The 13,926-nt window shown below is 59.3% G+C and overlaps 1 protein-coding gene across 12 annotated transcripts in view; it reads right to left on the bottom strand.

The window, feature by feature from the left end:
* The window catches only part of LOC115653202 (tropomyosin beta chain), a 30,747-nt gene extending 17,998 nt beyond the window's left edge, over window positions 1-12,749 (bottom strand). For 3 of the 12 annotated variants that reach the window (XM_030566108.1, XM_030566109.1, XM_030566107.1), the window contains exons 1-2: window positions 12,558-12,749; window positions 10,925-11,050 (exon numbers count right to left, since the gene is read on the bottom strand). In XM_030566108.1, the coding sequence (XP_030421968.1) occupies window positions 10,925-11,050; window positions 12,558-12,671 (240 nt within the window). In that variant the 5' untranslated portion in view covers window positions 12,672-12,749. Of the gene's footprint in view, window positions 1-1,852; window positions 2,211-10,924; window positions 11,051-12,557 lie in introns of those variants that run through there. The other 9 variants (XM_030566103.1, XM_030566106.1, XM_030566104.1 and 6 more) reach the window with 6 other exon arrangements.
* Between the last annotated feature and the right edge of the window lie 1,177 nt (window positions 12,750-13,926).

Genomic DNA, 13,926 nt, shown 5'->3' with positions numbered 1-13,926 from the left:
TGGGGCCTAGGCTAGCTGCTTTTGGATCCCTGGGGGGGTCTTTCTGAGCAGAACCAGTTGCAAGCTAACCCCTTCCCCCAGGGCTTGTCCCTACAGCTGAGTCTGCAGCACGGAGGAGGCAGTGGAGTCGAAGGCTGCTGGGAGAACCTGCAGGGGCAGCTGATCTGCCCATTGCTGTGAAGGGACAGAGCTGGCAACCAAGCCTAACGCCATTCCCAGGGACGAGGCCTAACTGATCTGGGTTAAGCACAGGGCTGTGGATGGAATCACGTGCTGCTGGAACTGGTCGACTCCCACCCGACTCAGGGCTGGATCAGGTAGTTACACCAGCATCCTGGGACGGCTTCCCAGGCCAGATCCAGCCCAACAGGCTTTCAGAGCTGCCTGCCCCTTTCCTCCCTTAGGCAGCCCAGCACTGCCCACTGCCTGTCCCCACCCCACAGTGTAATGAGCCAGCTCACAGGGCCTCTCGAATCCCTGCTCGAGTGACTCGCTGTGACTTTGCCAGGGAGCACAGTGGGACTGTCCCTTGGGCTGTCCTGAACTCTGGGAGCCCTTCTCGGGGGAGGCAGTCAACACCGAGACCCAGTCAGGTCAGCTTGGGTTAATCAGGGCGGCACAGGAGAAGGCAGCTCCCTTCAGCTGTACCGCTGCTCCTGCACCCTTCCTACATCATTGCCAATCATCCATCCCCTACTCCCGCCAGCAGTGCCTCTGGCACTTCCCCTCGCCTCCTCTGCACGAGGGCAAGGGGAAGCCACAGTGAGCCCAGAGGGAGGGAGGGATAGACGGGGACACAGCTTTGCATCCTGTGGGCCAGGACAGCAGAGGCTGCAGCTTCAGCCTGGAGCAGGAGATGTTCCCTCCCCGACAGAGAATCCACTGCACCTCCAACCAGACCCAGAGCATGGCCACTTCTGGACTTGGGGCCCAGCAACTGACGGAGGGGAGCACGCGGCTGCAAGGCCCAGGCCATGAGTCAAAGCTGCCGGAATGGGCACCCAGTCCGCCAAGATGGTCAGTTGGGGCAACCAGCAGTAGGCCTGAAACTGACACCACGGTGATGGGGACCCCAGAAGCACCCAGAGTGCAAGAAGGGCTTCATCCCTGCTGGGGGGCACTTTCCCAGCTGGGTCTGGCCACTGTCCTTCCGAGATGCAGGCGCAGCCGGTAGGTGGACAGAGAAACTGAGCCACACAGGGCTTGCTGAACCCACAGACAGCCACAGCCAGGTCAGGGGGCGCATGGATGGGGCTGGGCTTTCCAGAGTGCCACGAGTCTGGTGCTTGGGTCATTCTCGGCTGTTGTGCTGCCCTGGCATCACCATAGGGACAGGCACCAGATACCCACCTACTACACCACAGACCTGGGACCAGCCTGCTCTGGCCCGTTACCATGGGAAAAATCCCCCTACCCCCACCTCTGTGTAACCCCCAGGCCTGAACCACAGCACCAGGCCCCATCTCCCAGCTACTTCCCAGACCCCTCCCCGCAATCCCAACCTTTCCCCAGCTGCATCCATGACCCCGTCTGTGCCCCGCCTTCCCCAGCAGCCTACATCCCGGCCCCTCACTGGTGCATCCCAGACCCCCAGGTGGTGGGAGGCTGGGACAGGGCCAGATGGGGTGTGAGTGTTAGGAGAAGCTCCTTAGATGGGGAGTCCAGCATCAGGCAAGCAGGGTGCAAGGTAAGCCCAGCTTGGGGTGGAGCTGACTGGGCCTGCCAGGCCCTGACATCCACGGGGAACGGTGGGGATGTCAAACCCAGGCTGGCACCCAGGCCCCTGGGGGAGTAGGGCAGGAAGGGCATTAGGAGGACCTGGCTGGGACTTTCAAGCCCTGGACCACCTTACCCGCTCCCTGGCCTGTCTCTCAGCATCCACCTCCCTCTGCAGATGCTCTGCACGCTCCTCTGCCTCGTCCGCCACCTGCTGCAGGCTCTGGATCTTCTTCTTCACCGCATCAATGGAGGTGCTCCCAGCCATCTTCCACCCCAGGGCACGCCCAAGGAACGAGGCCTGAGGGTGCTGCTTGGGGACCTGAGCAGGACTTGCCTGGGGCAGGGTCTGGGGCGAGCTCCAATGCAGCCTGGTTCCAACCCACTGGGTCCTGCTGGCTGTCCCTAGCCAGCTCTGTGCTCCAGCCCAGGCTCCCCGGTCACTGGCTCTGCCGGTGACAGCTCCGCTTCAGCCCTTTGTGGGACTGCCACTCCCAAGCCAGCAGGAAGAGCTCAGGATGCGAACTCTCCCCTCCCCGCCTTCATCCCCTTTCCTGCTCCTCCTCCCCCTCTCCTGCATCTCCTCCTCAGGAAACGAGTGTCAGGCTTGCACACTTCCCTCCTCTTAAAGAGGCAGCACCAGGCATCCAAGCTGCTTTTCCCACTGCAGCTAGGGGCTCCCCTCCCTCCCCCAGGGAACCAGCCCTCCCCCTCCCCAGGCCCAGGGAGCATTGCTGCGGTGCTCTGGGTACCTGTGTGTCCCTGGCCTGCAGAGCCCAGAGAGGAGTGCCCCAGCAGCGGCTGGCCTGTAGGGGTTTGCTCTATCTCTTTCAGGTGGGGCTCAGCAGAGAGGCCCCTTTTTGCATTGCCACTGCTGTAGCCATGGGCATGGCTTCTGGACCCTACTTCTGCGCTCCATGGAGCCAGGGGGCTGGGGAATTGGGAGGGCTCTGTCCTGCCCCTGGTGGGTCCTGCACACAACACTGAGTCCCTGGGGGGTGCAGGAAGGGGGAGCAGAGAAGTGGCAAGAACAAAGTTTCCCATAAACGTATGTTCATGAGTCAGGGTTTGTGACGTGTAAGAGAGAAACGAAGCCCAGGCGGGGAGTGTGGGGGCTGGAATGAAGGCCGAGGAGCAGAACAAGGCAGCTCCTGGCAGAAGCAGCACCTCCTTCCCCTCATGCAGGAGACTATCGCTAGTATCTTTCTGAAAGGTCTCTAGCTCGCCCACAAGCGAGGGGCTGAATGCAGGAGTCACCCAGTCAGATCTCTGGCCTGGAGGGTCCTCATGGGCCCTAGGAAATCATTGCAGAGCCTCCCCATCCGACCAGGGGCTCTGCCCTTAGCCATGAGAGGGGCTGCTGAGACTGCAGCCCCATTGGGGTTCTCACAGACACCTCACAACCATTTCTCTGGGAGCTGTGCCCCCTTGGATGGAGCTGGCAGGCTGCAGTGTGTCCAGTCCAAGAGCCGGAGCAAGATGCATGGCTGCTCCAAACACCAGTGGAAGGGAAGGGGGTCTGGGAGTTTTAAACCCCATTTGCCCCAGGTTCCAGAACTATTTCAGCATCTCTGCACAGATTGAACAATGGCGGCAGAATCCAGTGACAGGCAGGAACCACAGGGCATGCAGGTGTGAACCATGGGACAGCCTGCTGCATGCCATGAATGCTAGAGCACAGCTGGGCCTTTAGGGTCAGCCGCCAGATATGAACGACTTGAGCTTCTGCCTGTGCTCGGAGCGCATCTCCATGGGAAAGAGTCTCCAAGCCCCAGGGTATGTCTACATCTACAATTTTGTAGCGCTGGTTGTTACAGCTGTATTAGTACAGCTGTATAGGGCCAGCGCTGCAGAGTGGCCACACTTACAGCAACCAGCGCTGCAAGTGGTGTTAGATGTGGCCATACTGCAGCGCTGTTGGGCGGCTTCAAGGGGGGTTCGGGGAACGCGAGAGCAAACCGCGGGAAAGCAGGTCTCCTTCCCCGGTTTTGCTCCAGTGTTCCCCGAGCAAGCAGATCTCCTTCCCCGCGGTTTGCTCTCGCATTCCCCGAACCCCCCTGCAAACGGCGGGGAAGGAGACCTGCTTGCTTGGGGGTGCGGGGAAGGAGACCTACTTGCACGGGGGTTCGGGGAACGCGAGAGCAAACCGGGAAAGGAGACCTGCTTCCCCGCGGTTTGCTCTCGCGTTCCCCGAACCCCCGAGCAAGCAGATCTCCTTCCCCGCGGTTTGCTCTCGCGTTCCCCGAACCCCCGAGCAAGCAGATCGCCTTCCCCACGGTTTGCTCTCGCGTTCCCCAAACCCCCGAGCAAGCAGATCTCCTTCCCCGCGGTTTGCTCTCGCGTTCCCCGAACCCCCCTGCAAAAGGCGGGGAAGGAGACCTGCTTGCTCGGGGGTGCAGGGAAGGAGACCTACTTGCACAGGGGTTCGGGGAACGCGAGAGCAAACCAGGGAAGGAGACCTGCTTCCCCGCGGTTTGCTCTCGCGTTCCCCGAAACCCCCTGCAAACCGCTGGGAAGGAGACCCGCTTGGGGGGGGATTCGGAGAACACCGGAGCAAACCGCGGGGGAAGGAGACCAGCTTGATTACCAGAGGCTTCCTCAGGTATGCTGGGATACCTGCTTATTCCATGGAGGTCAAGAAAAGCGCTGGTAAGTGTCTACACTTGATTACCAGCGCTGGATCACCAGCGCTGGATCCTCTACACCCGAGACAAAACGGGAGTACGGCCAGCGCTGCAAACAGGGAGTTGCAGCGCTGGTGATGCCCTGCAGATGTGTACACCTCCTAAGTTGCAGCGCTGTAACCCCCTCACCAGCGCTGCAACTTTGTGATGTAGATAAGCCCCCAGGGTCCTGACACCATCCATCCCATTCCTGGGATCTACAAGCCCCTCAGACAGATCTGATGATTTCATGTCTGCAGCCTTGGTCTCTACTCTGCACTGGATATAAGGAATCACACACGCAACTCCCCAGTGCTCAGACACACTTGCTATCTTCATCCCTGCTTGTCTTGGAATGCAACACGGACGCTATCTGGTGTCGGGGCTATGCCCTGGTGTCCCATGCTCTGGGACATGGTCTGATCCGTTACAAGGGGAGCCCTCAGTCCCTCCTTAATGAGCAGTGACAGACAGCAGGCAGCACTGGCTGCACTTCACGCCTGCATTTAAAGAGCACAGCCAGCACAGGGATTCCTGGGCTCCATATGCAACAGCTGAGGGACCCCAGCAGGGCCCATGTCTCCACTGCTGAGAAGTCTGTTTTCCTTGCAGGGTAACTAAGGCAGGTCGGCTGTCCCGGCTGCACTGTACCCTGCCTGGGGCTGAGCTCGGCTCATTTACCTCAGGGTACGGCCACAGAGCCTTGGCTTCACTCTGGCTTTACAGCAGGCTAGCTCACGCATTGTCACCCCCGTCCTCAGCAATGAAGGCAAGGCCTGTGCAGAGCCTAGCTGCAGCATAGCACTTCCACACCAGCCACAGGGCAGGGCAGGGAGTCAGGCCCCAGCTGCCAGGAATGGGGCAGGTTCAGGGGCCGGAGAGACAGTTCCTTCAGCAGTTGCTCTGCTAAGTGGCCTCTGCTCTAGCCACACCCTGGGCCGCCAGCCAGCTCCCTCCCACTGGCTCAGGGAATCACCAAATAAGAGCAAAGTCTGGACTAGGAGGTGGGCTGGGGCGGATCCTGTCACAGCCTCCCAGGGAGCTTTCAGGATCACAGTCCTGGAATCCAGCACTCTCCCTGCATGCCCCAGAGACGCACACCAGCCCTGCTACCCCACTTATGGGCACCCAGACCAGCTCCTGCCTCAGGAACTGGGAAGTGTGCAGCAGCTGGGTGCCTCCTACACAGCCAGTTCCACTGCAGGTTACTGGGCTCGCAGTGTTAATTACAGAGCAGGCAAGAATAATTCCCTCCACGGCCAGAGTCACTGGGTGAGGTTCCCTGGCCCATGCTATGCAGGAGGTCAGCCTACAAAACCTATGAATCAGTGCTCCCGCCCTGCACCCACAGCGCCTTCTGCTGGGAGAGGCTGGCACTGGAGAAGCCAGGCAGCCCTCCCCCCCATGGCGAGCACCCCTACACTGAGCTCTGACACACCCCACTGTTGGGATTGCAAGGACCTGTGAATCCCTGAGCCTGCCACACTTAGCTTTATGCTGGAAGCTGACACCCCTTGGCAGGCTGTGTGGGACGGGGCTCACATTAACACCCGTTAGCATGGACCCATGTTACATTAGCATGTTGCAGCCCATCTGCAAGCAAGCCACACTCCCGTCTCCAGACAGGCTTGTCAGCTCAGGCTGTGGGCCAGGGGCACATTCCCGTTGTCCCCAGATGAGCACTAGAGAGGGTTAGTTATTTTAATGTATTTTTGTTGATATTTCTACAGAGAGCAGCTGCCTCTCTATCAGGGCCCAGGGAGCTGGGAGCAGCCCTGCATGGCTCAGTTGCTCCTGTCTTGCCCTGCTAGACTCACAGGAATGGAGCATCTCTCCATCTCTGGAGACGCTGGCTCCTCTGGCTCCTGGATTCTCAGCCTGGGGTTTTATTCTCCTCCTTTCCCAGGTGTCCTCCAGCTCCTGTTGCATCGGCCTCCCCAGCTCCTAGCACCGTCCTGCCCTGGGATTCACTCGCTGGCGATTAGGCAATGAGAGATCCTGGAAACAAGCTCCAGCAGCCACAGAACAGGGTCCTCCCCTGGAATGGGGCTCCCCCAGAACAGAGCTCCTCAGGGGCTCACAGAGAGACATCCTTTCAGGCAGGTTTGGTCCCTGCACTTCATTGTCCAGGGTTCTGGCCAGTCCTGAGCAGATGGTCCATCTCGAGCACCCATCACCACAGGGCCTCCACTCTTCAGCTCACTCCCAGCAAGTTTTTCCCAACATTTCTTTCTATTTTTCCTTTTCTGAATGGGATCCCATTCCTCCTGGTCTCTCCCTCAGGTCCCCGAGCAATTCCCCTCCCTCCTGGGAGGCCACATCTCTCAGATATGTGGAGAGAGGTCGCAGGACTCCCCCTACCCCCATTGTCAAACTAGGTAGGTTTGTCCAGCCCCCCTCAAGCCTTTCTGTTACTCTTCTCAGAGCTCCCTCCAGTTTGCCAGCACTGAGCACAATATGCCAGGGGTGGACACAAATCAGAGCCACATAACGAGGGATTCATCCCCCCGGGAGCGTGCACTGCACATCACACTGCCAACTACACTGCGAACTCCGCATCCACCCAGGCCTCTGACTTCCCCCAGGGCCATCTCCTTTCCACTGCCACCCATCTGCAGCTCAGTTGGACCCTCAGCCATTTGCACTCCACGCTAGTCCACACCACGGGGTAATCTACATGCAAATTTGCACCACTTCAGTTAAAGCAGTGCTATCCCCTCTGTGGACACTTAGGCCACATCTACAGAGAAACTCCCCCCCCCGAAACCCTGCAGCGGGAAATCTCAGAGCCCTGGAGCACAGCTCTGGCTCACGGGGCTCATGCTACGGCACTCAAAATGGCAGTGTAGACGTTCCCGCTCGGCCCGAAGTTTGGGCTCTGAAACCTGGCGAGAGCGGTAGCGCTCAGAGCCCAGGCTCCAGCCTCAGGGGGAACGGCTACACGTGCTGCAAGCCTCAGGACCCTGAGTCTGTAGGTCTAGGTTTGAGACGCGCTGTCGTAGGGCTTTATGTAGTGGAGACTTACTTTAAAAACTGCTCTTAATCTATGTCAGGCGAACTGAAACAAGCCTGTTTGGAACCAGAGTGTCTGTGCACTTGTTTCTTCACTGGCTTAACTAAATCAGCATTCAGAGAAGCACCAGGCCCCAGGCAGACCCATGTCCCAGAGGCCCCCTCCCACTTCTCCGCGAGAAGAACAACTGATTAATAGACTCCTAGAGTTTCAGGTCAGAAGGGTCCCCTGTGATCACCGAATCTGCCCCTCTGTGTAACCCAGGCCGGAGAACTGCCCTGCATTAATTCCTATTGGAACTACAGCAGAGCAACATCGTGTCTTGATGTAAAAACTGCCAGGAATGGAGAAGCCGCCTCGACCCTAGGTCAGCTGTTCCAATGGTTAGCGACTGTCACTGTGCGCAATCTCCATCTTAGTTCTAGTCCGAACCTGTCTCATTTCAGCTGCCAGCCTTTGGGTCGGGTTAGATCTTTGTCTGCTAGAGCCGGACAAGCCCATTATCAAATATTTGTTACATGCGGGGATCAGGGCACCCCATAACTTTCCCTTTAAGCTAAGCAGATTGAGCACCTGCAGGCAGGTTTTCCAGTCCTTCAATGCTGCACAGCCTGGCTCTGGCTGCCCAAAGCCCAGGGGAGCCTCTGCCAAGAGTCACCAGGGTGAACTCTAGGCTCTGAGGAAATCAATGGCAAAACTCCCATGGATTCAATGGGCCCAGGATCTCACCCCAGAACCCCAGGGCAGCTGCCTCAGGGTAAAGGGAGGCTGAGGCCAAGAGGAGCTTCTCCTTGTCTCAAGCGCCTGGCTGCAGATTTCGCCCCCAGTTATGCTGGACTCCGATGCAGGGTTTGGCTCACGCTCCAAATGGAGCAGACACGTCCCAGAGCTAGAGCAGAGTAGCCAGGGCAGCCAGAGAACAGGGAGGAGGAAGCAGACTCGCTCCACATCGCCTTTACACCTGGAGCACTCACTGAGAATGGGGCCACTAGGCCACCCCCCTGCAGCCCTCCCGGAGAACTAGCACCAGTGCCTGGCCTGCACGGACTGTGCCAGCTGGTGCTGGCTTGAGTGACAGGAGGGGGTGCAGGACACTTGAGCGCTGGCATTGTAAGCTCCGAGGCAAGGTGTGTTTACGCAGAGCCCCGCACAGTGGGGCCCTGATCCTGACTAGGGGCTCTACTGGACTATCAATACGTTTGTGGGATGGTAGGGTCCTGAACTCAACCAGGGTGTTTTGCTGCCCCAGGGAGTGGGGGAGGGGACGTATCACAGTCCCACAGCCTTGTCCTTGTCTGGACTCCCCTGTCCTTGGTGGCTACCTCAGAGATTTGACACATCTCCCCCATTTAGCTCCACAGGCCAGCTGGGATTGAATTTTTGCTCTTGATCCTAAAAAGCTTGGCCCTCCCCCCACTGGCTGTGCTCCAGATGGCTCCCTTCAGCTTCTCCTCCACTTCTCCGGGGTGGTTTTCATCAAAGAAGGGCTGGCTATGGAAAGGAGGATTTATTTATAGGGTGTCAAATACCCTGGGTGGTACAGTGGGTCACTACACCCCATTCCACTCCCTGGAGCAGCCGGGGGCTGCACACAGCTGTTCCTCACTGTGCCCTGCCCGGACACAACGTCTTCCTCCAGGCAGGAGCCACTGTCTCAGGAGAGAGAGAAAACCACTCCAGGCCTGTCCTGAGGCTCCTGGAGCTCCTGGAGGAAAAGGATTTTCCCAAGCACAGCTACAACCTCCTTCCTTCCAGCCAGCCAGCCACCCTCCTGCCTCCCCCAGCCTCCCTGGCCCAGGGTTTCTTTCAGACGCACAGACACCTGCTGTGCCTGCTCCCTGCCCTTGGCTCCCTGCTCTCCTCGGCTTTCCCAGAACAGGCTATCAAGCACCCTGGAATTTCTCTTGATGTCTGAATGTTATGGGAGGCCGATGAGCTGGTCTGTGCCCAGCAGATACCAATGGCCCATTTGAAGATACTCAATATTGGCTGGTGCAGTGACAGCTCCAGTCCTGGCAGGGCCCTATCACTGCTAGAGAGGTGGGTCCAGTCCGCTGAAACAGCAGAGCTGCTCTGGGGCCTGCAGAGCTCCAGGAGTGTCTAGTGTTGTCAGCAAAGCCCTCCATCCAAGAGCAAACTCCAAACAGCTTCTCACCTCCCGCAGGTCAGAGCTCACTGCCTCCCCTCAAACTGCATCCCCTTCCCTCTCCTGACTGTGCCCTTACCTCCCTATCGCCCGCCAGGCTGTACCCCAAACTGTCTCCTCGTCCTCCGTCGCGGCCGGACTGCACCTCAACCTGTCTCCCCATCCTCTGTCAGATTGCACCCCAACCTGTCTCCCCATCTTCCATCGCCTTCGGACTGCACCTCAACCTATCTCCCCATCCTTTGTCGCCACCGGACTGCACCCCAAACTGTCTCCCCGTCCTCTGTTGCCCAGACTGCACCCCAACCTATCTCCCCGTCCTCCATCACCCGCCAGACTGCACCCCAAACTGTCTCCCCGTCCTCCGTCGCCACCGGACTGCACCTCACACTGTCTCCCCGTCCTCCATCGCCGGACTGCACCTCAACCTATCTCCTCGTCCTCCGTTGCCCGCCAGACTGCACCCTAAACTGTCTCCTTGTCCTCCGTTGCGGCCAGACTGCACCTCAACCTGTCTCCTCGACCTCTGTCAGACTGCACCCCAACCTGTCTCCCCGTCTTCCATCGCCTTCGGACTGCACCTCAACCTATCTCCCCGGCCTCCGTTGCCCGCCAGACTGTACCCCAAACTGTCTCCCTATCCGTCGCCCACCAGACTGCACCCCAACCTGTCTCCCCGTCCTCCATCACCTTCGGACTGCACCTCAACCTGTCTCCCTGTCCTCTGTCAGACTGCACCCCAACCTGTCTCCCCGTCTTCCATCGCCTTTGGACTGCACCCCAACCTGTCTCCCCGTCCTCCATCACCTTCGGACTGCACCTCAACCTGTCTCCCCATCCTCTGTCAGACTGCACCCCAACCTGTCTCCCCGTCTTCCATTGCCTTCGGACTGCACCCGAACCTGTCTCCCCGTCTTCCATCGCCTTCGGACTGCACCTCAACCTATCTCCCCGTCCTCCATCGCCCGCCAGACTGCACCCCAACCTGTCTCCCCGTCCTCCGTCACCCGCTAGACTGCACCCCAAACTGTCTCCCCATCCTCCGTCACCTGCTAGACTGCACCCCAAACTGTCTCCCCATCCTCCGCCACCTGTCAGACTGCACCCACCCTCGCCTCCTCCCTCAACAGACTACACACCTCTTGCCCCATTCCTCCCATTGGGCTGCACCTCCCACTCCAGGGGTCAGGCCCCTATTGTCCATTTTATAGTGTTTAGTGCAGCTTAGTGTAAGTGTCCCAAGTGATGGGATTTCGACTGCTTCCACCAGGAGAGGTTTCCCAATGAGGCTCCCACCCCTTAACCCCCAGTGACAGGGCCCCCACCCCTCCCACATGAGATGCTTCTCCCGTCTCATGGGGAGAGGGGCTGGCAGTGGGTACATACATCTGCTGCCTTCTTCTCCGCCTGCTCCAGCTTCTCCTGGGCCTCTTTGACGGACTCGGAGTACTTATCCACCTCATCCTCAGTGCCCTTCAGCTTCTTCTGCAGGGCCTGCTGCTCCTCCTCCAGCTGGGAAGGGAGATCAGAGCGGGGGCTTAGGGGCCCGGACAAAGGTTCGGCAGGAGCCAGGCAGCATGCTAGGTAACAGGCAAGTGGCAAGGCGAACTTGGGGGGTGTCCCAGAGCGGCTGGCCCAGGACTGGCGCAGACACAGAGCTTGGTTCCTGGAACTCGAGGCCAGCGGGACAGTGCTGGGAAGAGTCTCCAGAGAGGGTGGCTCCCAGAAAAGGCTCCTTGGTCCAAGGACCAGGGGAGCCCAGAGAAGCCTCTCCCCAGTCCTGGGCACAGATGCGGGAGAGTGACGTTCTCGCCCCACATTTCTGGTGAACCCGCTGCGTGGAGGGGAGAACCCCAGTCTCAGCCCGAGATTCTGGCTCCATCCCAAGGGCCTGAGCTGCTGAGACAGGCAGTGTCCAAGGGGGGTGGAGCAGAGACAGTCCCTACCCCCTGGATGAGCAGGGGGGGCCAGGATGCCTGTTTGCAATGAGCCCCCTACAAGTCTAGCTCCAGGAGGGCCTAATGTGGTACCTGGTCAGGGGATGGAACTGGGGGTCCCTGGAATGGTCCCCAACAGTGTGCAGTGACCCCACACTTGGTCCTCACCCTATCAATGGGAGTCTAAGGGGGAGGAGCCCTGAGGGATGGGGGTATCGGTCCTCACCCTGCTTAATCTGTCACTGGATGGGGATACTGGGCAGGGTTAATCCCAGCTGGGGGGTGGGGGGGCTGGGCAGCGGGCTGCCTAGAAACTAGAGGGGCTGCTGGTGAAGGCACTGGAGGGGGGTGTCCGAGTGTGTGATGGGGGGCTTCCCTGGGACTTAGGGGGGGAACTGAGGGGTGGCTGCCTAAGGACTCAGAGAGGCTGTGCCCAGGTGTAGGGTGGGCTGGGGAGCCTGGGAACTCAGGGGAGTGTTAGGGCTGCCTGGGGACTTGGGGGGGGGGGTATGGCCAGGGTGCTGGGAGGGGCCCTGCTAAGGTTGATGCCCAGGGACTTGGGGGTTCTCTGGGGGTCCCGGGTCTGCCTGGGGACTTGGAGGGCCACCGGGCAGGGAGCTTCCTGGGGACTTGGGGGGGGCGCAAGGGGGACTGCCTGGGAACTTGGGGGGCCACTGGGTGGGGGGGCTTCCTGGGGACTGGGGAGGCGCTGGCAGGGGACTTCCGGGGGGGGCGCGCAAGGGGGACTGCCTGGGAACTTGGGGGGGCGCTGGGCAGGGGGGATTCCTGGGGACTCGGGGGGGCCCTGGCAAGGGGCTTCCTGGGAACTGGGGGGCACCGGCAGGGGACTGCCTGGGAACTTGGGGAGGCGCTGGGCAGGGGGGATTCCTGGGAACTTGGGGGGGCGCTGGGCAGGGAGTTTCCTGGGGACTTGGGGGGGGGCGCAAGGGGGACTGCCTGGGAACTTGGGGGGGCGCTCGGCAAGAGGGATTCCTGGGGACTCGGGGGGGGGGGCGCTGGCAGGGGAGATTCCTGGGGACTCGGGGGGGCGCTGGCAGGGCGCTTCTGGACACCCCCCTCACCTGCTTGCAGCGATCCTCCGCCTGCTTCTTGTCCGCCTCCGCCTGCTCGGCGCGGTCGATCGCGTTCTCCTTGTCCAGCTTCAGCATCTGCATCTTCTTCTTGATGGCGTCCATGGCTGCGGCGCGGGGCGGAGACCGGGCTGGGAGCGGGGCTGAGCGGGGCCGGGAGCGGGGCTGAGCGGGGCCGGGCGGAGCGGGCTCTGGGGCCCGGGCGCTGCCGCCGCGCCTAAAAGCCGGGGAGGGGACGGGAGGAGCCGCGGGACCCGGACCCTCCCCCGCCGCCGCCGAGCACCTTTTAGGGACAGGCTCGCGAGCCGAGCCGCAGGGAGGGGCGGGATCGGCGAGCAGCCGCAGCACCCCGGGAGGGACCCGGAACCGGAGACACCCCCCTGCGCCTGCACCCCAGGGCCCCACTCCTACTGCACCCCCAGAGAGACCCCAACTCCAGAGAATCACACTGCACTCCCAGAGCCCCCACCCCATTGCTCCCCCAGGGAGAGCCCCAACCCCACTGAGTCACAGTGATCTCCCCAGAGACCCCCAATCGCCCTCTCCAGAGGGACCCCCAAACACCAGAGACCCCATCCCCAGAGACTCTCGCTGCTACCCCCCGAGATTTCCATTGCACATACACCCGAAACTAGTTAAACACAAATCAAAAGGAAAAGTCACAGGAGTGAAATGCCTGGAAGCTGCCTGGAAACTTTTAAACCCACATAAATAAAATGCCACTGTGGCTAAACAACACAGTAAAAGAGGCAGTTAAAGGCAAAAAGGCAACTTTTAAAAATTGGAAGTCAAATTCTGCTGAGGGAAATAGAAAGAAGCATTAAGTCTGGCAAGTGATGTATAATTAGGCAGGCAATAAATAGAGTAACTAGCAAAAGACACAAAAACTAACAGCAAAATGTTTTTAATTACCTCAGGAGCAGGAAGCTGCCAAACAATCAGTGGGGCCACTGAACAGTGGAGATGCCAAAGAAGACTCACGGAAGACAAGGCTGTTGTGGAGAAGCTACATGAATTATTTGCATTAGTCTTCATTGCAAAGGATGTGAACCATACTTTTAGGTGATAAATCTGAGGAACTGCTCCAGATTGAGATGTCAGTAAAGGTGGTTTTGGAACAAATTGATAAATTAAATAGTAATAAATCACCAGGACCAGATGGGATTCATGGAAGAGTTCTGAAGGAACTAAAATATGAAATTGCAGAACTAAGAACTATGGTATGTAACCTTATCATTTAAATCAGCCTCGGTACCAGATGACTGGAAAATAGCTAATGTGATACCAATTTTTTAAAAAGGTTCCAGAGAGGATCCTGGTTATTACAGGCCAGTAACCCGAACCTCAGTACTGGGCAAAT

Source organism: Gopherus evgoodei, chromosome 6, assembly GCF_007399415.2.
Source record: "Gopherus evgoodei ecotype Sinaloan lineage chromosome 6, rGopEvg1_v1.p, whole genome shotgun sequence".
NCBI lineage: Eukaryota > Metazoa > Chordata > Testudines > Testudinidae > Gopherus > Gopherus evgoodei.
Note: the sequence above shows the minus strand (reverse complement) of the source record. Positions and strands in the feature narration are given on the sequence as shown.